Source organism: Pelophylax lessonae (genome assembly GCF_965119305.1).
Source record: "Pelophylax lessonae genome assembly, chromosome: 3".
In the NCBI taxonomy this organism is placed as follows: domain Eukaryota; kingdom Metazoa; phylum Chordata; class Amphibia; order Anura; family Ranidae; genus Pelophylax; species Pelophylax lessonae.
In genome coordinates this window covers 186,403,948-186,429,154 of record NC_138770.1, presented here as the reverse complement: position 1 = coordinate 186,429,154, position 25,207 = coordinate 186,403,948, and the positions used below count along the sequence as shown (strand labels likewise).

The 25,207-nt window shown below is 43.1% G+C and overlaps 1 protein-coding gene across 1 annotated transcript; it reads right to left on the bottom strand.

Moving 5' to 3' along the window:
• Window positions 1-4,220: 4,220 nt before the first annotated feature.
• Window positions 4,221-23,970, bottom strand: RNF7 (ring finger protein 7). Its single transcript, XM_082249334.1, has 3 exons — window positions 23,813-23,970; window positions 20,332-20,379; window positions 4,221-4,436 (listed from the first exon to the last, which is right to left on the bottom strand). Exons 1-3 carry the CDS (start codon window positions 23,946-23,948, stop codon window positions 4,318-4,320), a joined length of 303 nt encoding a protein of 100 aa, XP_082105460.1. The 5' UTR covers window positions 23,949-23,970; the 3' UTR covers window positions 4,221-4,317.
• Between the last annotated feature and the right edge of the window lie 1,237 nt (window positions 23,971-25,207).

Here is a 25,207-nt window from a genome sequence, read left to right as displayed (position 1 = left end):
AAAAAGAGCAAGAGCAGGAAGTGAGAGTATACCCCCTGGGACTGCCCTATGGGCGTAGTCAAACTTTTTTCCACCTAGTGTCCTACTCCTGTAGGGGGCCGCATAAACCCAAGGGACAAGAAGATATGGATATGGAGCACTTAGGCAGCCATAACAGCTTTAGGCTGTATTCACTCTGTGTGTGGACACAGTTCACAGCAGGGGATCTGGTGTGCCTCTGTTCTCCGTTTCAGGGATGAATCAGTTTTTGCATGAATTCAGACCTGAAACAGAGCAAAAGACGCACAGAACCATTGTGCAATGTGCTCCTTTGAGAGACGGTCACACTCTCCTGTCATGCGAATTGGATGCAGTGTGAACCCAGCCTCAAGCTTCTCATAAGAGTTTTACAGGCCAAAGGCTGCACTGTGCACCTGTGACTTCCGTCCAAACCTAAATGCTGGAGTCTTACACACTGGGGCTAAATGCCCAGTGTGCACGAGGCCTTAATGCAGGCATGTCCAAAGTCCGTACAAGAAAAACAGTCCACGAGGTACCCCAGTGGGGGGTACTCAGGAAGAATAGTTGTAACAGAGAACCATCAACGGTGTAAAATGCAATAAGTTTATTGAGGTACTAATTTTCCTTGAAAGAAGGGGTACCCTTGAATTGGAATATTTTGAAAGTCTCCAGAAAGAACTGTGTAGAGTGTGAATATTAAGGTGTCAGCAGAATGCAAGTGACAGTGTGAATGGGGCCCTTTTTATGTGCTCATCTAGACAACGTTGTCTGTGTGTTTTCCACTGGGTGTCTTGGTGGTATTTTTTACATCCATTTTTGTAATCTATATCTTTTGCTAGTACCTCAATAAACTTATTGCATTTTACACCGTTGATGGTTCTGTTACAACTATTCTTCCAGAGTACCCCCAACTGGGGGACCTTATGGACTGTTTTTCTTGTATGGTTCCTGCCTTGTGCTTAGTTGTGGTGGTACCCAGTCCAGTTGGATGAAGTGGTGAAATGCTTTATTAGTACTACCATTCCCCTTATGTATAAGGGTATGAATGGGCAGAGGACTCCATGTTCTTTTATTCCTTTTGTCCAAAGTCCGGCCCACGGGCCGCTTTAATACAGACCCACAGGTAATTTGAAAAAAATCTAGTGTTGTGGCCCCTGTAAATCCCTGAGCGCTGCTCAGGACTCCTGGGATCTCTGGATCTTTCAACGCCGCAGAACTGCACGTATGCCATAATAGTTCTTTTACCATTCATTTTATACATCCTCTTATATATGCTACTGTTTTGAATGACATACTCAAAATTATGTTCCATCCCAGCCCGCTGAATCCAATTCCCTTTTTTTCCCTGTTACTTGCGAATACACCACCGCCTGCCCCTGCCAGCTTTATATCCCTTGCTCAATATGGCCTTGGACTTAGCCTGATTAGGGAGCACTAAAAAACACAAATAAATCCGGCACTAGTATGACAGGACAAGCGCCCTGATAATTGGCATAACACCTGGGGGTCAAGTAGCAGCTGTGTGGGAACAAAACACACCAGGAGGGATGTTCAAAAATATCAGTCACACAAGGGTTAACCACATATAAGCACTATATGAACCCACCGATGATTATTACTGATGGCAGCAATAATAGTCATGAATGATGCCAATGTAGTAAATAGAACATTGAAAAGTTGTCAGGACAACCATACGAGAAGCAGGCACTCCTCATGCTCCCCAGGCTCACCGCACATGCCGCTCACCACCAGCGGCTCTATAGCGATTCAAGCCTCCTTTTCATCTGGCACCATGTCTGGGTCCCCTTCCTGGGTGGCACTCATCCAGATGACGATCCTCCTTGCCTCCTATACCGGGCATTGTGTGACCCCCTTTTCCACCCTTTCCTGTCCAGGATTGAGGCAGTCTGTTCTCATCTCCTCACAGCCCGAGCAAGGCACAACTGTGCACACTGCTGCATTGTTCCTGGCTGGTTGCCTTCACACACACTGGATGGTCACCAAGCTGTGAGTTTTTACCCCTTATTTTAGCTTCACCATTGCAGATCCAGCGAGGATCATTGTACATGGAACTGATTTTGAATAAAACTTTTCAATGTTCTATTTACTACATTGGCATTATTCATGACTATTTTTGCTGCCATCATTAATCATCATCGGTTCATATAGCGCTTATAGCCTTGTGTGACTGGTTAGGGAGTTCACATTCTCCGAATTGAGATGAATACATTGTAAAATCTCAGTTAATATCAGTTGGTCTAAATCAGTTATAAATATATTTGGACACAACATATATACTTGGTGTTATGTTCCTGTTCATATTTTTTGAACTTAGAAGTTGAAAGAGAACCTTTATTACCAATAATATGTAATGTACTTTACAATGTTGCTGACATATTTTAGCTTCCTGTTTTTTTTTTTTTTTTATCTGGCCTTAAGATATGAAGGGCAGAGTGATTTAACACCTGTCTAGATTTGTCATCCATGTGACGAAATGAAAAGTATGCCGCTTGCAATAAACCTTGCATAAAATAGTTAATTTGCAGTTAATTTTAATGGTCCAAAAAATGTCAGGCAAAATGGTCAGCTCTCACGCATGTTCACTTCATCTAATCTGGCCCTCTTTGAAAAATGTTTGGACACCCCTGCTTTATTGGAAACTGCATTAAGTGTCAATGCCCTTATTGCTCCTTACCCACAACAGAGCTGGGGCCTAAAATCTGACTGGTCAGCAAACAGGGAGATTATGGATATCACTACCTTGACAAAGTGGAAGTGCTCAGGCCTAGCAACTGGCTGATAGACCCAAGAACAATTGTAACGAAGATGGTCACAATCTAACCCATATCTACAAGTGTGGCTGGTTGTAATGAAAGGAATGGTGAAGAGGAACAGGGAGTAAATGGGGGATTAAGGGAGTGGTCTGGTAAAAATTTGTGCCCATTTAGACAACAGAGCATTTGTAGGGTCAGGATGTTGGATGGGAAGACCTAGCTCGCAATCAGCGTCTCAGTTCACCCTAAAAGTGTTCTGTGGGATTGAGATCTGGGCTCTGTACAGAACACTTAAGTTCTTCTGCAGCAAACTCACCAAACCATGACTTCATAAACCTGGCTGTGTGTACAGTTCAGTCATGTTGGAACAGAAAAGGGTATTTACCAAGTTGGTTGTAAGCATGCTTGTGTGCAAAATGTTTTTGTGCTGTAGCGTTCGCTTTTACTGTTGTTTCACTTCCTGGTTTCTTGAGGCACTGGTGATGCAACTCTGGTCTCACAGCTGCATCCTAGAAAGTTCCTATCACATGTTATAGAATTCCAGGAAGGGAGATCGATTAATCCGGCCTTAGTTTATAAAAAAAAAAAAAAAAAAAAAAAAAAAAAAAAAAAAATGGACAAAGGGCTGCATTACTCTCTCTTCGATTTTCTAGGTCTCCATGTATTTTAACATCGGGAGGCGAGATAGTTTCCGACTTCTGGCCTCCACCCCTTTTGGATGGAGTTTTGGTGATTCCTCCCCTCCCCCCACTGTATTTCTTCCTGTGGGGTCACTGTGCCCTGGGTCCCCCCCCCCCCCCCCAAAAAAAAAGCCCATTGTGTGTTTAGGAATATTTAACTTTTCTGTTCAGATGTTGGAGTACTTTTCATGTGTAATTGTGCATCACTCTCTGTATAACACTCAGCATGTCAAACAGTTTATATTTGTATTTCATTAGTATTGTTTTTGCATTTTTCCAATAAAGCACTCCTGCTATGTAAACACCCCCCCCCCCCTCCCAAAAAAAAAAAAAATGGTTACCGACTTCATGATGCAGGGGGTATAATTGAATACATACAGATGTGTTGATTTTTGCAGTTCCATCTTAAATTTTATGAAATTATATAGCTGCAATCATAACACAAGCAGACACTTTGAGTGGTAAATAAGCCTTTACGTTTTTTTAAGTTGGTCTAGGACTATATGAACAAATATCAGAATGCTACCATAATTCCGAGGCAAAACCAATATAAAACATTAATTTACTTTATTCGGCTTCCAAAGCAAATGGATTTTGAGTTCACACCTGCATGCACATAGATCAGGTCAACACTTTGCCTACCCAGAGGTCTTTTCTTTCAGGGAAAAACATAAACAAAGCATATTAACAGCCACTTAACCCCTCCATACACATATATTCAGGCATATAGACCTCTGGCGACAGAAAACTCCCAGTCACATGCAGGGAACTGTGTAAACGTCTTTTTAAAGCACAAAAAGCCAACCACACTCAAAATGGCTCTTCTAAGCCAGTACAGTCTTCTCCTCCAGACATAGAAAGGTCTATTTGCCTATTCTCTGAACCACCCAGTCCTGTTGGCACAGTGGGCATCGGTTGTTCTGCTTCACCCACAGGGACATACAGCAGTTGTGAAACGAATGATTACATTCTCCCCATACCACTGCAAGAGAGCAAAACAAGGTTTGTGTTAGCACAGCAGTTAAAATGAAAACATAAATAAGTAAGGTGTGTGGTGAATACACATGATCATTTTACTGGGCACACTAATAACATTAGCTTTTACAACCCTTATGTACAGGTACTACCACAAAGTCTAAACACAATAAAAATAGAGTATGTAGGAAATAAAGCATTTAAACAGAAACCAAATGGTGTTTAATAAGACAATGACAGTAGCTGATCTTTCAAGTAAGATTCTGAGATTAAATTAATCCCCATTAGGGATGGAAGAGTTGACTCTATAATCTCATGTACAGAGTCACCATATTGCCATTGATGTGCTTCAAAAGGAATTGCAAAACATAATACATACCGCATGCTGCAAATGGAAACACACTTGTCTTGCTCCGTCTTTAACCACTTAAGGACCAGGCCTATTTCTGACTCTGACATTTGTTTACAAGTGAAAAATCTGTATTTTTTTTCTAGAAAATTACTTGGGTGAACCCCTAAACCCTTGTTTCCCCCTCTTAGGGTCTCTACTGTTTTTGCTAAAAAAAAAAAAAAAAAAGTTAGCCCAATTTTTTTTCTATAATATGAAAGAATGTTATGCTGAGTAAATCGATACCTTACAGGTCATCGAAAATGTGAAAGTATCCACACTAAGGAGTAAAATGTAAGTGAAAATGATTGGTGTTGGGCTGCTGCTGATGACAAAAGGTGTGTTCCTTCAGATAACAGTTGTGTAGGTATCCGCTCTGCACCACGGTAAAATTAATAAAATATGTGAATTAAGTGCAGATATGGGGTTCCTAATAAATCCTGTGATTACCACACTATCAAAAAGGTAAGGATAATTTGCATATACAATAAATAGATAACAATTTAAAAATAGATATAAAATCACAAATAGATTACACGAAACAGAGTGAATCAAAGTGCCAAGTTAGAAAAAAAAAAGTCCTTGTAGTTCACAGTTGATGAATGTGCAAATATATCAATTCATATACAGTCAGGTCCAAAAATATTGGGACATTTACACAATTCTAATCTTTTTGTCACTATAATGGATTTGAAATGAAACACAAAATTTGCTTTAACTGCAGACTTTCAGCTTTGAGGGTATTTACATCCAAATCAGGTGAACGGTGTAGGAATTACAACAGTTTGTATATGTGCCTCCCACTTTTTAAGGGACCAAAAGTAATGGGAGAGCACATCTTGTTTGTTTCTTTTCAAATCCATTGTGGTGGTGTATAGAGCCAAAAAGATTAGAATTGTGTAGATGTCCCAATATTTATGGACCTGACTGTATGATCAAAGTGCTAGTATTTGGGATCCGTTGAATGGTGATCACTCAGTGCTCCCCTCGTGTGCCCCCAACTCACTGGATAAATGAGAAAGATTAACATCTAATGCTGTAGAAGCATAGGGAGGAGGATCTGTAATCTTATATTTCTTTCTGGTGGGGTTAGGAATGTCAGACGTTAGTTCCCCAATTGGGCAAAACTCGTCAATCGGGGAACTAATGTCCAACATAATTTCCGGTGGTTGGAATGCACGCCGAGGCAGCATCCACCACAAGATTTTAGCAGCTTGCATCTATTTTTACCTGTAAGCGAACACATTTTTTATTCTAATAAAAATTACATTTACACAATGAAGATCTATTTTCCTATTTCATAAACATCCTAATTGAGAGCCATATGAACAACAACAAGAGCAAACCATATTACCAATTGATTTATTATGAACAGTATCTGCACTTAGCACTTTATTCACATATTTTATTAATTTTACTGTGGAGCAGCGCTGATACCTACACAACTGTTACCTTACAGGTCATGCTTTAAAATTGCGCACGCTTGTGGAATGGCGAGAAACTTTGGTGCTTGAAAATCTCCATGTGGCGAAGCTTTAAAAAGGTCTACAGGTTACCAGTTAAGAGTTACAAAGGAGGTCTAGTGCTAGAATTATTGCTCTCACTCTAAAGCCTCATACACACAATCAGATTATCGGAGGATCTCTCGTCCGTTTTTTGTTGCATGCTAGTCTCATGTGGAAAGTGAAGAGGTTACTTTCATACCAAAAATTCCCGTACAATAGAAGTCTACTTCAGAAGTGATGTCATGTGTTGAATTGTTTTGTATGCGTTTTCATTTCTGAGCATGCCTAGTCTTGCTCTTACAATTTTTTTTTTTTTTTTCGGACGAAAACTGTACTAATAAAAAAAAAAAAAAAAAAAAAATCGGACGTTGTGTTGACGTACGATAAAAATTTTTATAGCCTGCACATACAGTTTTTGTCGTCTGAAAATTCGTAATCGGCTGTCGAAAGCACTATACTAAAAATCCGAAAATCGGCAGGTCATTCGGACGAAATTTTACTTCCGATTTTCGTATCGTGTGTACAGGCCTTAACGATCGCGGCAATACCTCACATGTGTTGTATGAACACAGTTTACATGTGTGGGCTCGACTTGTGTATGTGTTCCACTTCTGCGCGCAAGCTCAGAGGGACGGAGTGCTTTAAAAAAAATAAAAATTTTTGATCACTTTTATTCCTATTACAAGGAATGAAAACATTCCTTGTAATATAAATGAGCACAACAGGTCCTCTTCAATGCGAGATCTGGGGTCAAAAAGACCTCAGATCTCACATTTACACCTAAAAGAAATTGTCCCTTTAATGACGTTTGACACACACATTATATATATATATACACATATACATATACATATATACACACATACATACACATATACATACATACACACACATAAATATAAACACACAAACACACATTTTGCATATATAATTAATGCATTTCCTTGGGTTATCTATCGTGTTTTTTTTTTTTTAAAGTTTGTTAGGAAATATAGCAGTAGAGAAGAGTAAAGTGTTAAAGTGGACCTGCACTCAAAACTCTGATGTTCATTGACGAACACATCTCCAGAATCTTCTTGACCATTGGGTTATGCTGCCCCGTACAGTCGTAGGACAATAAGCAGGAAAAAGCTTTACCAAGACTATGGGGAAGTCCCAGGGGACATACTCAAACTTCCTACTATAGGCACTCAGTTTTGTTGCAAGCAGTGTCATGAAGAAATAGAACATAACTCAATAGAGGAGTGAGTGCTGCGTCCATCAATGAACATACAATGACTGTTTAGAAGGGCTGGGGGGGAACCCAGGGGGTCCGACCATCCCAGGGAGGGGCCCACATCCACCCCGAAAGACCACCAAGGGGGGGGGGGGGGGGACACTACTTATCACACCATGGAACCGAGTGAGCACCATTCCAGGCAGACCACCGCACCATCTACCACTCAAAAAAGAAACTATAGCAGGAAGTGAGAGTATATCCCCTGGGACTGCCCCATAGGGGTGGTAAAGCTTTTTCCTGCCTAGTGTCCTACTCCTGTAGGGGGGCAGCATAACCCAATGGTCAAGAAGAACCTGGAGCTGTGTCCATCAATGAACAAAAAGAGACATGTATATTTAGAAATGTTAATTGTGCTTAAAGCAGTAGTAAACAGCAGCAAAAAAAGGGCAGTTTAAGCCATAAAGGGCTAGTATGCATCGCATACTAATACATTATGACAGACTTACCTGAAAACAATACCCTCTAGTGGCACTCTGTCACCACTGTAGGCACTTCCATCTTCACGAGCTTTTGGGCGTATGAATGGCCCAGACGCCATGATGTCACTCCCACACATGCACGAAGGAGTCACTGTTTATGGCACAGGGCTCTGCAGGAGCAGCACAGGCAACGTTCCCTGCTGGGCTGCTTCTTTAGTAAATATCCCCTAAACGGTGCACGCTTAGGAGATATTTACTGTACCTATAGGTAGGTAAGGTTAATATCAATCCCACTTTAAGCAATACCTAGAAAAAATGTACCCTTTGTCTAGAAATCCTCTTGAAAATTTCCAGTGCACTTCCTGGTATACAAGTGTGCCTAGGCACTCCTTCACCTATGGTCATTTTAGATCTCATCTGCAGTATGAGATCTAAGGTACTGCTTCCTATGACGGTTATTCTTAGCAGCTTTGTCCTGAGATTTGGTGGGGTCACTGTTCTCCTTGCTGGAGGCGGTGAGGTGAGGAAATAAAATCCTCTCTCTACCAAGGTGGCTGCCCCCACTCAGACACGAGGCAGAACAACGCAAGTCAAGCCAGTAATAGGGAAAACATCAGGTGCATAGTACTATGCCCACACCTGTTTTTTTATTTTAAAAACAGCTTCTTGAGCGCAGTTCCTCTCCAATTACCCTTCCCTCTGTGCTGTCCTTTCCAGAAGACATCTCTCTAAAAACTGGAGTGCTGCAATACCTATAGATCAATACTTCTGTACTCTCTAGTTCCTGCCCCTGCTATTTTAAGAATGAAAATTAGTTCCTGTAAATTCCAGCCCAAAGACTTCCATGAAGAGGATAGGCACAGTTTTTGGAGAGCTGTATCTGGGAATGGACAGACTAAAGTAAAAGTATGCTTAAAATGTTACTAAACCCAGTACCCGGCATTCACTATATCATCTGGTCTCCAAAAGCACACAGAACATGGACATGCAATTATTTTTGTAAATATAAACGGCTAAATACATTTCTCATCAGCAGTGTATAGCAGTCTCTTGACTTCTATCAGTGTTTGGTTAAAGCTTGTAGGAGGAGTTTTCATTCTCCCCTGATGCAGGACCCCTGACCCTCTGTCTGGACACTGCCGATAACATGCACCCTCCCAAGAAAAAAAAAAGCCTCTCTGCAATACACATCAAACTGAGCATGTGCAGAGTGCCCCCAAGGCTCTCTTCTGCAAGGAGATGGTTTGGGAACAGTGGAAGGAGGGGAGGATTAGCGCAGACAGGATCAAACAGCCTTTTTACACAATGCATAGGATTAGCCCCTTAGGTTCCACAGCAAGTATACCAAGCATGCTTTCCTTCACATAAAGACTGATTTTACTATTGTGGGTTTAGTAACACTTTAAGGCTGGGTTCACACTGTGTGCAGAGCGGCTCGCAGCAGCGGTCTGATGCGTCCCTGTTCACGGTTTCAAGTCCGAATTCAGTCAGAATTTTGGGCCGAATTCGGACCTGAAACGGACCAGAAGACGCACAGGACTCTTCTGCAAACTGCTCAACAGCCGTCCCGGAGTGGTGTGGTCTGGCTCCATTGAGAGCTGGTCACAGTCTCCTGCCATGCGAACTGGATGCAGAGAAACCCAAATCCAATTCCCACCAGTGTGAACCCAGCCTAAAGGCCCGTACACACGTACCGATCGTCGGCATACAAACGTCGGTGGACGAAGGATCTGCCGATTGTACGCGTGTTAGTATGGTGCCTCCGACAGATGTCTGCGCACAATCCGCGGACAAAAGTCTTTCGTGCAAACATGAAAATATTTGTATGCCGACACCAGAACGGACGATTGTTCGCCTGTCAGTACACAATTCGGCCGACAGACCGCAGATTTGCAAGACTGGGCATGCTCAGAAAATAGAAAACACAGGGAAAGTTAACCATTACATGACATCACTTCTGCAGTCGGCGGACAAAATTCTTGTGCTGTCTTTGCACTTTTCAGCAGACACCGACATCCCGGGGAGAAAAGAGGAACATTTGTAAGCCGACCATCGGTACGTGTGTACGGGGCTTAACACTTGTCTCTGGATGTCCTTTTCATAGCAATTTCATGGAGAGCTCCTTTAATATCAAGGGACAATTTGGACAAGTAACTTTTGTTTATTAGGTAACTTGCTTAGGATAACTTGGACAAGTTATCCTAAGCAAGTTACCTAATAAACAAAAATCTGATGACCAGTAAAGAAAACCTTGCGCTTATTTGAATGTTCAATATAACATTTTTCTTCATACGTTTTAAACAAAATTAAATCTGTTGGGTTCAATCACCCCTCTGGCGTTTTACTTTTGGAGAAACACCAGTAGTGAGTTCTACAGGTTTTTATTGCCGTTTGTGGCCCCGTTAGGGAGATTCACTCTCCTTATTTGTCCTAGTGACTAATAACACTAGAAGTGAAACACTAGTGAGTGGTCACTAGAAAAGGAATAGAGGGGAAATCTTCCAAGTTGTGGCGACTACCAGGAACAGTCTTCACTTTGACGGGATATGCTCTCACTTCCTGCTGTGGCTATGGGACAGGAAGTGACGGGGGGGGGGGGGGGGGGGAAACCTGACAGGAATTTTAACCCTCTCGTACTCTATCCAAAATGAGTAAAAATAGTTTTCCCCTTAAACAATACTTTATTTTTTAATGAAAAATAAAGAAGTGTTCATAAGTTTTTCAAGTTTAGAGATTTCTGGCTGCACAGCCCCTGAATGTACAAACCATGCTCTTTTAAGAGACTTAGCTGCCAGTGATAATTCCCTCTTAAGAGACCAAAGAGATTACAAGAAAAGACCATGGTAATCCTTGGCAGTCCCTGACCCCATTCTCCTGCTGTAGTAGATCTCATGCATAGTACATGGTAATAGTGTGCTAACTGCCAGGACAATGGTGCTTTTCAAGGTAAATGAACACGGTTTTCTGAAAAAATATAAACTGCTAGTATGAAACTAAAGTTTTCTTCTAACTCAAATGTTATAACCTACTTGGATACATTAAACTAGAACTATAGGCAAAAGAGGGTTATAACCCCTGTAAGGTTTATTTTTTGCCATATGTATCCCATTTACCTTCACTTCCTGTCCCATAGCCAAAACAGAAAGTGAGGAAATCCCTGCAAATTAAGAGGATTTCTATGGGAACCCCAGGTCACCAGACCCTAGTATCTCAATTAGAAGATTTCCCCTCTATTACTTTTCCAAAATTTGGAATTTCCTTTTACTTTCAATGATAACGGTCAGGAAACAGGAAAAATAGAGAGGGTGAATCTCCCTAACAGGGGCACAGACAGCAATAAAAATCTGACAGGTGTTCTAATTAATCTCCATTCTAGCCAAAACTAAAAAAAAAAAAAAATATATATAATAATGAATATTTGCCTTTAGTTATACTTTACTATTATTCAGCAGTAATTAGGTACACAGCAGGGTTGCACAGTGCTTTTCATAATATTACATGGTTTATTTTAGAGTGGACACAGTGATAGCATTTTTCATATAATGTGCAAGTGTAACCTTAACTAGTGTTGATTTCCTCCGGAAAAACAAAAAACACATTATATATATATATATATATATATATATACATATACATATACATATACATATACATATATATATATACACATACACACACACACACACATATACACACTATGGGTGTGCTACACATGTCCCAAAAATATCAAAGTACACAATGCTTGTGTGGCAATTCTATTCCTGCCCTGCAGCCCTCCTTTCCAAAAATTCCCCTTTCTAAGGCTAGGTGCACACTTCTGCGATCTGACTTCTCACTGCGATTATGTAGTGCAACTTGGATGCTACTTTGAAGTGGCTTGCATATTCTATGGGGCCAAAATCATGCTGGAAGTGCACCAAAGTAGTACAGGAACATTTTCCAAAATCGTGCTGTGCCGAGTTGCATTGATGTGAATGGGAACCATCAAAAAACATTGTGACTTCTATTGTCATGCAATTCTGTGCAACTGAAGTCGCATCTGAAATCGCACTGAAGAGAGCCTTAGTAAAAGCCAGGAGCACAGAGTAGATACAACATCAACAATGATCCTTTGCATCTCTCCATTTCTGACCTATAAAGGGGTTGATTTACTAAGGCCCCTTTCATACTTGCAGACCATTCAGATCCGCCTGTCAGTTTTTCAGGCGGATCTGAACGGATGCCCCATGCATCTCTATGGGGCATTGGATATTAGTGGAGACATGTCCTCTGACATCTGATCCGGTCCGTCAAATCCGGACGGATGGAAACCCTATTTTACATCAGTCTGGCGGATCGGATGAGAACGGACAGGCGATCGGTCCGTTCTCATCCGATTCCCCCATAGAGAGCGGGGATCTGACACCTCCGTCTCCACACACAGAGCGGAGTCATGTGAAGGGGCCTAAAACTGGAGAGTGCAAAATCTGGTGCAGCTGTGCATGGTAGCCAATCATCTTCTAAAATCAGCTTGTTCAATAAAGCTCGGACAACAAAACCTGGAAGCTGATTGATTTCTATGCAGAGCTGCACCAAGTTTTACACTCTCCAGTTTTAGTAAATTAACCCCTGTATAGATCAGAAATCGAGAGATATAAAACAAAGTTATTACCTGTATTTCCAGGAATCTTACAGGACAGCTACCTGATAGGCTCCTCCCAACTAACAGGAAACACATGATCCACAATAAATAAAAAGCCATCACACAGAGACCCTCAGTATTAGAAAATTACCAAAGGCTACAACAGACTAAAGAATGTACATTTAAATGCGGAATTAAAATCGGGCGGGAATTAACGCTGTCCTGGAAGATTTCTGAAAAATACAGTGTTCAGGCAATAACTGTTTTCCTGATTCATCTTCCAGGACAGCTACCCGAGAGGATAGGCTAGAATTATATGCTTAGGACGGGGTTCCTGCTTGCACACCCTTCCTACCTGCGGATAGTGCTTCGCAAAGGTGAGGAAACTCGACCAGGTGGCTGCCCTACAGATCTGGCTAGGGGGGGGAGACACCTGCTTTTTCTGCCAAAGAAGCTGCTACTACTATGGTTGAATGGACTTTGATTACCCCAGGAGGTTCCAGCAATTGCGTTCTGTAGCTTTCTTCTATGGCTAACTTCATCTACCTTGCTTTGGTGCGTTTAGATGCTTTTGTGCCTGTCTTAGGACCATCAAATAGAATGAACAAATTAGTGGATTTTCCCCATTCTTTTTTTAAATGCAATTAAAATAGCTATCAGGCATCCTTACATCTAATTTGTTGAAATCCGACTCCTTTTGATTTTTTGGGGTTGCCGTGAAAAGATGCAATAATGATTTCTTGAGATCTATGAAAGTCTAAAGACCTTGGGAAGGAATGCTGGATCAAGAGAAAGAAAACATTTTGTCCAAAAAGATTGCATAAAAGAATTCAACCATGGCTAGAGCTTGGATTTCATGAGTTATTCTGGTGGAACCTGGTGCCATCAGTAGAACAGTTTTTGTGTAAGCAGCTTGACGGAACAATCGTCCCTTATGAAGGCAGACCTTTACTTTCTGAAGAGATCCCTTTCATAAGCCATGCAGAAAGGGCTAACCCCTCCACTGCTGGGTGATATACTCCCTGTCTGTTGAAAGATCTGATCTCCAAGGTAGTCGCAAAGGTTGTTCCAGGCTTGGTTTGCATAGTGTTTAAAAACCAAAGGCCAAAATGGTGCAATGATAATGACTTTGAAGTTCTGTATCTTCCTAATCACTCAAAAGGGATAAGGCGGATCGGTGGGAAGGCATACAATAGCCTCCCTCTCCACTCATGAGCAAGTGAATCTGTCCCCAGGCTGCGTTCGTCCTTTTTTAAAGAAAAAGTACCTTGCCACTTTCTTATTGCTTCTGAAGGTAAAAAGATCGATATCCAGAACTCCCCACTTTGCACACGTGAGTGAAGGCCTCCTGGTTCAGACAACTGTTTGTCGGAATTGAAAACTGTCTGCTAAGCAATTCAGATCCCCCTTGAGATGAACACCTGTAAGCAATATTAGATTTGCCTCTGCCCAGCGTAAAATCTCCTCTGCTAATGACACCAGACTGCTTGACCTTGTACCCCCTTGCTTATTGATGTAGGCTACTGCCTTACTACTGTCAGTGAGGATCTGAACATCCTTCCTCTGATCTAGAGGTTTGAAGGTTGTCAAGGCTTCCTCTATTGCCTTCAATTCCCTTCGATTTGAGGACTGGGTGGACTGGAACAGGTCCCATTTCCCTTGCATCAGATGTGCACCGCAATGTGCTCCCCATCACCAAGAACTGGTGTCTTTTGTCTAGGGAATACTGATGACCGTCCCATTTGCTTGTATGCAACTGGCCCCACAGAACTGCCGGGATTGCAGCCGTCATCTATCCCATCAGTCTCATGGCCTCTCTTATCGAGCAGCTTGAGGAAATCTTAACTTTATTGGACTCTTGCTGAAGATTTCAAACCTTTTTTCCTTTAAAATAATCCAACCCCTCTCCTGTACATGAGAGATTGCGGTTTTCAAAATTCCTTTGGTCATGGCCCAATGTGGGCAACCATAAGGAGAGGGTCTGCCGCATGGGGGGCGCCACCCACCGTCAGGTGCTTGCGAAAATCAGGCAAGGTATACATTCCAGACCCTTTAATCTCAGGTTTTTTAGAACTTCCGCCAATACTTTGGAAAATATTTGAGGCGCTGAAGAGAGACCTAAAGGTATTTCTTTGCCGATGACTATATGCAAATAGGTATCTTAACCGGTTGCCGACCGCTGCATGACTATATACTGCGGCGGTCAGCCCCGGCCAGGCAGAGTGACGTATCGGTACGTCACTTGCCTGTCACTTCCTTGTGAGCCAATAGCTGGCGGGCGCCCGCCCGCCGAGGCTCGTTCACAGGGAAGTTAGTGCGTGTGACCGGCGGACCCGATGTCCGCCGGTCCCTCGCCGAACGTCGGTACAGGAGGGAGAAAGTCAGGCGGCTGATGTAAACAAGCCGCCTGTCATTCTCCCCTGTGTAGAAACAGTGTTCAGACGGTTCTACTATGTAGGACCGTTGATCACTGTTCCTACACTAGTAGCCACAGCCAATCACAGTAGAAAGCACGCCCCTAGGGACACACTTAACCTCTCCCTCCCCAATAAAGTTAACCCCTTCCCTGCCAGTGTCATTTTGCAGTAACAGTGCATATGTATAGCACTGATTACTGCAGTAATGTCACTGGTAACCCCAAAAGTGTCAAAAATGTCAGTCAAGAGTCCGATCTGTCTACCGCAATGTCGCAGTACCGCAAAAAAAAAAAAAACCCGCAGATAGCCGCCATTACGCATTAAAAAAAAAAAAATAAAAAAAAAAATAAAAAAAACCACACCAAAAATGACAGAAATCTTTCTCTTAGTTAGTAAACGCAATAACTTTTGCGCAAACCAATCAAAATACGCTTTTTGCAATTTTTTTTTACCAAACATAGGTAGCAGAGAACAAATTGGCCAAAAATGTTAAAACATTTTGATTTTTACATTTTTTGGGGGGGGGAATTTCATAAAAAAAAAAATGTGAAAAATATTGTTATTTTTGCAAAATTTACGCTCTTTTTTTGTTTATAGTGCAAAAAGTAAAAAAAAAAAAAAAAAATATCGCAAAAAAAACCCTGGTCTTTAAGCAGCCAAATCCTCCGGGGCTTAAGTGGTTAAAGCGGCGTTCCATCCAAAAAAGTGGAACTTCCACTTTAAGGCCTCCTGACCCCCTGACATGCTACATTTGGCATGTCATTTTTTTGGGAGGGGGGGGGGGGGGGGGGGACATAGATTTGACAGGTACCCACTCCCACTTCCCCTTGGGCCGCCTAGGTGGCTCGAGCGGAGGTTCTCCTCTCCCATCTTCTGAGACACGTCACAGGTCTCAGAAGATTGCCCGTTCACTCAGGACATGCAGCGCTGCTCACGCATGCGCAGTGCGCACCCGACTGTGAAGCTGCAAACTGTCACAGCCGAATGCCCACACTAGTGATGTCGGCGCCGCGGGGAGAAGATGGACAGGTGAGAGCATTTATGAAGTCAGCAGCTACACTTTTTGTAGCTGCTGACTTTTAATAAAACACAAAAACGGGTGGCACTCCGTTTTGGGTTTTAGACACCATGAGTGAGCCCGCCGGGATTAACTCTTTGACAGAATAGATGGACTACATTCGGAAATTTTTTGTGTTCAGGTTTAGTATCATTCTGGAGCTCCCCGAAGGTTTTTTCCCCCGGAATACATGAGAATAGAAAACTTGTTTGAGCTGTTCTTCTGGTACATACAAAATTACCTTTTGACCTAGCATTTCCTGAAGCAGTGACAAGAACGCATTTGCTTTGTCCTGTTGTCTTGAAAGTAGAGTATGGACAAGTACTGTGGCAGCAATAAGAGGTTGAAGTTTCCTATACTAGCTGCCACGGTTTGAAAAAGAGTGTGCCCACACGGCCGCATCATTCAGACACACAGCTCTGTGTGTCTGAATGACCTACATGCCCCCCAACATCCTTAGCAGCTGTCGGCTTGTAGATCTCAATGAACCACCACAGTGCTGTGGAGCGCTGTGTTAGTTTATTGAGTGTTACTGTCAGAAAGAATCGGTTTACCCATATGGGATGTATGAGTAAGCCTATACACTGACAGTGTGCAGGAGACCTGCATGGCATCAGTGATCTGTTGATCACTGGTGCAATGATTTCAGGGTCCTGCAACAAAAAAAATAAATGCACATACCTACAAAAAAAAAATAAAAAAAAAGTGCATTTTTTTTTTTTTTTAAAGTGAACTTAACTTTAAAGGTAATTTCGACTAAAACTGGAGGTTTCTGTTGAATGGTACCCCGCATAAGTATGTATATTGGTGTGAGTCTCGCGCTGTCTGGAGAAATTCTAGTGTACACTTCCTAGATCCTGCATGTACCAGTACTGTAAACCATACAGTATAAGATATGTAATTAGGGGTGAAGGGGTACCGCGCTTCAGGGAAGTAACGCACCTAGTCTAATAACTCCTCATTGAACAACAACCAAACGTGTTCAATTAATGTGATAATACTAAACCACATCCGTGTGTTAGCTCCAAATAATCAAAGTGTGTTTCTGAGATAATAAATATATAACAAATAGATAAATAAATAATATCAAATATCACAAAACTCTTGAATTATATAACATAAAGTGCACCAGTGTCTTCAGAGTTGATATATATAAATAAAATATTCACACTCTTAAAGCAACGTACATTAGTGAATGCTGAAATACAAATTTAAAAGGTGACAGTAAAGTGCTCAGTGCTAAATTAACGGGTGGGTGAGTTAATTTTAATATTCAGTCTTTGTAAAGGTGCTTAAAGTGTCCAAAAAAAAAAAAAATCACAAATCAATTGTGTTGAAGAGCATCAGTGGTCTTCTTCTCTAAGGTGTTACCTCCACCTAACACCGTGTGAAGATTGTGGGGTGCTTCTTATCACTTGTTACCCCTAAGGGTGTGCTACTTGCTCACCTCAATGTAAAAGGTAATGTGCTTTATGGTAACAAATCTAGTCCTCCTCTCCTCTCCTTCCTTCTCCTGTACCAGGGATGGTGTTCTGCCTGTGTAGTATGGATCGGGGTACAGCGTTCTCCAGGTGTCCCACGAATCTCAAAATTAAAACCTCACATAGTGCAATATTGCCATACTAAAGCCTCTTTATTCAAAAAATATTATGTACTTACAAACAGACGTTAAAATCGCGCTTATTGGCTGCAAACAGGTTAGTTGCGGTCCTCACTTCCGCATTCGAACGTCACTTCCGGTCAAATGGCCCTACGCGTTACGCCACTTCCGAGTGCGAACAAATTTAGCACAAATTTAGATTTGTTACCATAAGGCGCATTACCTTTTACATTGAGGTGAGCAAGTAGCACACCCTTAGGGGGTAACGAGTGATAAGAAGCAAAATCTTCACACGGTGTTAGGTGGAGGTAACACCTTAGAGAAGAAGAAGACCACTGATACTCTTCAACACAATTATTCGTGATTTTTTTTTTTTTTTCGGACACTTTAAGCACCTTTACAAAGACTGAATATTAAAATCAACTCACCCACCCGTTAATTTAGCACTGAGCACTTTACTGTCACCTTTTAAATTTGTATTTTAGCATTCACTAATGTACGTTGCTTTAAGAGTGTGAATATTTTATTTATATATATCAACTCTGAAGACACTGGTGCACTTTATGTTATATAATTCAAGAGTTTTGTGATATTTGATATTATTTATTTATCTATTTGTTATATATTTATTATCTCAGAAACACACTTTGATTATTTGGAGCCAACACACGGATGTGGTTTAGTATTATCACATTAATTGAACACGTTTGGTTGTTGTTCAATGAGGAGTTATTAGACTAGGTGCGTTACTTCCCTGAAGCGCGGTACCCCTTCACCCCTAATTAGGTACCCCGCATAACTTGGCTTTGGATGCTTGGTCACTCAGCCAATTCCTCAGCCAGATAGCCTTTCTGGCTGAATTTACTAGAGCAGTGGACCTGGCGGTAAGCTTGATGGTTTCTGCCGAGGCATCTGCCATAAAAGCCACGGCTTTATTTAAAACAGGCAGGGATTTTTTAATCTGATCTGGTGGGTTACTTTTAAGCAGGTGGGCCTTCAAGCTGATCCAGCTATACATCAAGTATGCAGGCAACGCATGTTTTTGCTATTGCTGGTCTACAGTTGACCGCGCTGGCCTCCCATGCATGTTTTAGGCAACCTTCTGCTTTCCAGGGGTCTGCTTTCCATGGGGGTCTTTGCATGCACCCTTTGTTTGGATGAATTCATTAAAAAATTAATTGGGCAGTATGCGCAATCTATGCATAGGGCTTTGTTCGAAGAGCTTGAGATTTTTTCTCTTTACAGGATGTGCAGCCTTTTTTTGAAGATCCCCCCACTGGATGGCTGATTTTTTTTTTCCTCCTCCTGGGGGGTTTGCCTGAAAAAAGTACAGACCCCCAGTCAGCACTAAGTAACCAAAAACTATAGAAAAAGCTACAGCACCCAGTGCAAAGGAAGAAAATCATTTAAATCCCACCACCCATGCTCCTGCACGAGATTAGGACCACCACCTCAGCCAGTGCCCCCTTCATCAGGCCAAGAATCACAGTGTAAGAAAGAAGTAACTAGAAGCCCCCTCTTTGTTCTTACCTTGGTGCATGCCTCCCCTGTCTCTGCCTCCATGATGGCCTTGCAGCAGATGCCGAGTCCAAAGTTCGCTTTCTGTCTGGCCTTTAATATTGGGAGGTTGACGGGCTCCAACCCCCACACCTGCGTTCGTCCTCTGGTCCCCCTTCAACTGTGTTGATCCAGAGCCGCTTTGCCATTATTCAAAGTGCCCCATGGGGGAGACCAACCAAAAAGATGGCCGCCCCTGTGCCGATACTAGGAAGTGACGTCACGCTCAGTGTGCCGGAAAGGACGTCGGCCCGAGTGCCAAAAAATTATGTTAGCTTCCTCTCGGTGGCCACGTGGGACCATAAGGAGAATGAACTCGGCATGCCGGCCCAAACCATTCTCCCTTGGGATTGATGGCCAGATGGATGGGGATGCCACACGGGTGCACAGTGAGTAGAGAGGGCGGGAGTCCTCCGACTCCCTAATCCAGAAGGGACAGGCACCCACTCTCCCTTAACACGCTAAACAATTAAAAATAAAACCGGGAGAGAGAGGGTCTCTCCACACGCGGTTCCATACCCCCCCAACAGGCACCCATGCACCTTCCAGGGGAAAGTTGAACTGAGAGGACCCTGCCCCTAGCAAGATTGCCTAAAAAAAAAAAAAAAAAAAAAAAAAAAAAAAAAAAAAAGGATGAAAATAATAAAAATTCTATCAGGCCGAAGAGAACACAAAACTGAGGGTCTCTATGTGTGATGGCTTTTTATCTATTGTGGATCAAGGGTTTCCTGTTAGGTGGGAGGAGCTTATCTCTTGGGTAGCTCTCCTGGAAGATGAATTGGGAAAGTATTGTTATTAATTTTGTACCTACCCTGTTTCATCTGCAGGTCAAAGTCAGTTAAAACAACAACTGGAAGCTGATGGGACGGGTTCCTACGGTAATCATGTGATCAACGCGACAGCCAATCCCAGTGATCACATCAAAGCCCATGTAATGCTGCCGACATTACAAACTTTTGAAGGGCCGCCTCTGACTGGCTTTAAAGAGTTAATGATTCTGAGAATAGTAAATTTTATAGCACGGTCTGCTATATGCTTTTCCAGTACACAGTGACATACCTACACAGTCCTCCTGCTTGTTCTCAGCTTGGCAGCGCAGGCAAGCATCTAGAAATAGACACACACATTACATTAAGTATTTCCTCCCAGCAGAGTAACAGACAGTCATGCTAAAATGTACACACATTCACACTGCTCCAGTATTTGTATGTGTACATTCAGCAAAAAGCAGAATAAAGCAAAACATAGACCATGTGTATGCAGGGAGGGGTGTTCAACTCCATGTCAGCTAACATTTAAAACAGGAGCAATTGGTAAAGTAAAAGCCTATTGCATCCACATTTAGAGAGTCCAGTGGTGCGCGCCGGCGTTGGATTGACAGTGGATCTATATCAGGGGGACATTGATTTTTCTATTGTGTACTGTCTTTTTTTTTTTTACAGTTACACTTTTTTGGTGAATGGGTAATCACCAATTACCCCATACTCATTCATATGGGGGGGGCTTCCAGATTCTAATAAATCCCCCCGCAGACCCCCACAGCCCAGGGTTGTGGGGAGGAGGCCCTTGACCTCATCAACATGGGAGGAAAGGTGCTTTTGGGGGGGGGGGGGGGGGGGGGGTTAGCTCGCTTGTCCATTCCCCAACCTACTGGGCTGCATGCTCGGACGAGGATCATGTATGAATGTCGGGGGGGGGGGGGGGACCACACATCTTTTTATTTTTATTTTATTTATTCATTTTAAATCTTGGCGTGGGGTTCTCCTCCAAATCCATACCAGAACTGAAGGGGGGGGGGAATCACATGCCGGGTTTTTTTTCCCCCATTTTTTTTTTTTTTACATTCAGCTGTCAGCGGGACTCATCGGTTGTTAAGGACATGGCAGCCCGCTCCTAAGTAACCAGCTATACACAGTGTGTTAAAGTGATAAAAAAAAATCTGACTACATTTAGGCCACAAATTATGCAATTTCCTTTCCTTCCAACACGGTTGGAAGGAAAGAATAAGAAAAAAAAAAAAAAAAATCACTCGATTCACAATCAGTGATGACGGGGGGGGACGACTCCTCCCCCACAGTGCAATTGTGTTCTGACAGTGGGGAGCCTTCCCTGCCAGCAGAGCACAATGACTAGCATTGCCAGCTATGTCTGCTAGCACTGATCATTTGGGAAAAAGCTGACAAGTTGGTTGTACACAAGCCGTTCGATAAATCACTTGTGTACAGCCAGGGTGCTCATACATGGATCAAAATTCATCCAGTCAACTGCCGAACCAGCCGAATTTCAATCCATGTGGGCTGGCTAAAGTCACCGAGCCAAAAACAGTATCTCGCCTGCGCTCAAGTGGTATGCGGGAAGGGGAGTGGTCTGAATGGTCTTTTTAGCACAGATAAGGCGGTCTTGCTGCCCCCTCAGGACCAAGGCTATCTTGTTGTTGCCCTAAGTCACTGAGCCTAGGTTCACACTTGTGCGATGCAGACACTGCATGCGATTGACACAAGAATCGCACTGCATTCCTGTACACATCACATGCAACGTCTGAGCAGTGTGATTTGAGCCATACATTTTGCACCAAAATGGTGGAGCACCCTTTTTCTTCCCCATACCTGAATCACATTACATGGGTGTTTCAGGGTGCTGCTAATCTAACATTGACACCCACAGCAGATCGCACGGATGCCATGTGATTGCTTTGCAGTACTATGTGCAGAAACGCAGCAACTCCTGTGCGTTTTTCACATGGCATCAGTGTGAACCAGGGCTCAATGACAAAGGGGGCCATGGGGATGGAAGTACAGTAGGTGGTCTGGACACTCCTATTGGTGTTGAAGGACAGTCTGGCTGAGTTTGCAATAATGGAGTAAAGCAAAGACCACTGAGGAGGGGGAGGGGGGGCTAGATCATACATCTTCTATAGCAGTGATCGGAGACTAGGGTTACCACCTCGTCCCTTTCAACCAGGACACACAATAATTATACAGGTTATGTGGCTGATTAACCACTTGCCGACCGCCGCACGACTATCTACGTCGGCGGTCAGCCCCTCACAGGCAAACTAACGTAGGGCTACGTTGCTTGCTTGTGAGGGTCTAGGGAGCGAGTGCGCGCCCCCGGAGGTGCGCTCCCGCTCCCGCGTGGTCACGGACCCCCCCGCGCGTGTGACCAGCGGACCCGATGTCCGCCGGCCACTCGGTGATCGGCGGGGGAGAGGGAGAATGTCAGGCGGCTTGTGTAAACAAGCTGCCTGTCATTCTCCTCGGTGTAAAGACACTGATCACACGGATCTACTATGTAGATCCGTTGATCAGTGTCCTAACAGCTGAAGCCACAGCCAATCACAGTAGAAAGCACGCCCCTAGGGACACACACAGCCCCTCCCTCCCAAATAAAGTTAACCCCTTCACTACCAGTGTATTTTTACAGTAACAGTGCATATGTATAGCACTGATTACTGTAGAAATGTCACTGGTAACCCCAAAAGTGTCAAAAATGTCAGTCAAGGGTCCGATCTGTCCGCCGCAATGTCGCAGTACCGCAAAAAAAAAAAATCGCAGATCACCGCCATTACGTGTTAAAAAAAAAACAACAAAAATGACAAAAATCTTTCCCTTTGTTAGTAAACGCGATAACTTTTGCGCAAACCAATCAAAATACGCTTTTTGCGATTTTTTTTACCAAACATAGGTAGCATAAAACAAATTGGCCGAAAATGTTAAAAAATTTTGATTTTTACATTTTTTTTGGGGGGAATTTCATATAAAAAAATGTGAAAAATATTATTTTTGCAAAATTGACGCTCTTTTTTGGTTTATAGCGCAAAAAGTAAAAATCGCATGGGTGATCAAATACCACCAAAAGAAAGCTTTGTTTGTGGGAAAAAAAGGACGTCAAATTCGTTTAGGTACAGCGTCGCACGACCGCGCAATTGTCCGTTAAAGTCACGCAGTGCCGAATCGCAAAATACCCCCTGGTCGGAATGGGGGTAAAATCTTCCGGGGCTTAAGTGGTTAATCTCACTTAGTGCCTTATATCAGCCTCAGAACCTGTGTAATTATTATGTGCCCTGGATTAAAGGGATGAGGTAGCAACCCTATCGCATATGTGAAAGAGACCTAAACATTAACACACACACACTCACCACTACCCAGATTTTTTACCCCTCCAGCTTATATCACTGACCTACCATTTCCCAACCCACAGATGACCTATATCAATGTGGCCATCATCAGACATTTAGACCAGGCGGTTTGGGTTGGCTGCCCCTCCCCCACAATGGAAGGCACCCCCCCCTGTCCTGCTCATACACATTAGGGGAGTGCTCTGGGCTCATACTGTCCCCCCCCCCCCCCCCCCCCAGTTTAGGATTCTGGGGCTATTATTAGCCCATTGAGAACCGTGTCACGATTTCCCAGCAGGCACTGGGCACCCTGCAAAGATCATATATATATATATATATATATATATAGATGGAATGCTAGGATTCCTAGGTCAGCTCTCCCGTTCCCCCTCCCCCACCGCCCCGGTGGTCGGTGTCTCTCACCCATGACCTGCACCCTGCAGATGGCGCACGTGTCACACTCCACATCCCAACTCCACATCGCCACCGCGTTCCATTTCTTCAGGGAAAACATCCTGACACCCGTCCTAGAGGCCAACTCCGCCCGCTTATCGGCCATACCGACAGGGGAAGGTGCTCGTCTTCGCCAATGAGATACGCGATATGCAGGTGATGACCAATCAGAGACAGGAAAAGAAAGGAGCGCCGCCCAGATAGACTGTCCAATCGTGATGATGAAAGCGGAAGCTGACCATGTATTGGATGACGAAAGCAGAGGCTCCAAAACCGGGACTGCAGTACACACGAACGTCCAGCGGGTGGCGCTCGTCTCCCGTGAAATCCCCACAATGACTGTATTCTGTCACACAGTTCCTGGCATTGGGTGCGCAGCACTGAGTGTGAGGGACTGCTACTGGATATACAGGACACGAGTGTGTGAGGGCTCTCATACATCCACATCCTGGTATATCCAGTACTACTCACCCACATTCAGATGGATTTCTTCTGTAAAGTTAAATGCTGAACGTTTGTTTGTCTTTCTTACCTGCAAGGCAAAGGCATAATGTGCTAGTATGCATTGCATACTAGCACATTATGTGAAACCTACCTGAAAACGAAGCCTGCATTGCTGGAAACCACGTCCATCTTCCTTCCGGGCTCTGTGACTGTCCAGAGCCAAGGTGACCCCTGCGCATGCACGCAGAAGCCGCCGGTCACGGCACCGGGCTCTGAAGGAGCAGCACGGATGGCCGTTCCTTCGGAGCGCATGCACCAGTGATGTCACAGACTGCATGTACAGAAAATATCTCCTGCACGTGTAGGAGATATTTACACTACCTATAGGCTTATCTAAAGGTAAACTTTTGTGATTGTTAAGGGCTTTTTTTTTTTTTTTTTAGCCCCGGAAGATTTTGCTGCTCAATGACCAGGCCACTTTTTTCAACTTGGCACTACGCAACTTTAACTGACAATTGCGCGGTCATGCAACGCTGTACCCAAAGAAAATGTATGTCCTCCCCCCCCCCCCCTTCTTTTGGTGGTATTTGATCACCTCTGCGCTTTTTATTTTTTGCAAAATTAATAAAAGAGCGAAAATTTTGCGAAAAATTTACATTTTCTACTTTGACTTTTAAAAAATATCCAATATATTCAATTTTTGTCATATATTTAGGCCAAAATATATTTAGCTACATGTCTTTGACAAAAATGAGCGTATTTTTTTCTACTTTAAGACCCGGAAGATTTTACACCCTTCCTGACCAGGCCATATTTTGCGATTCGGCACTGCATTACTTTAACGGACAATTGCGCGGTTGTGCGACGCTGTACCCAAATTAAATGTATGTCCTTTTTTTCCACCTGTGCGATTTTTAATTT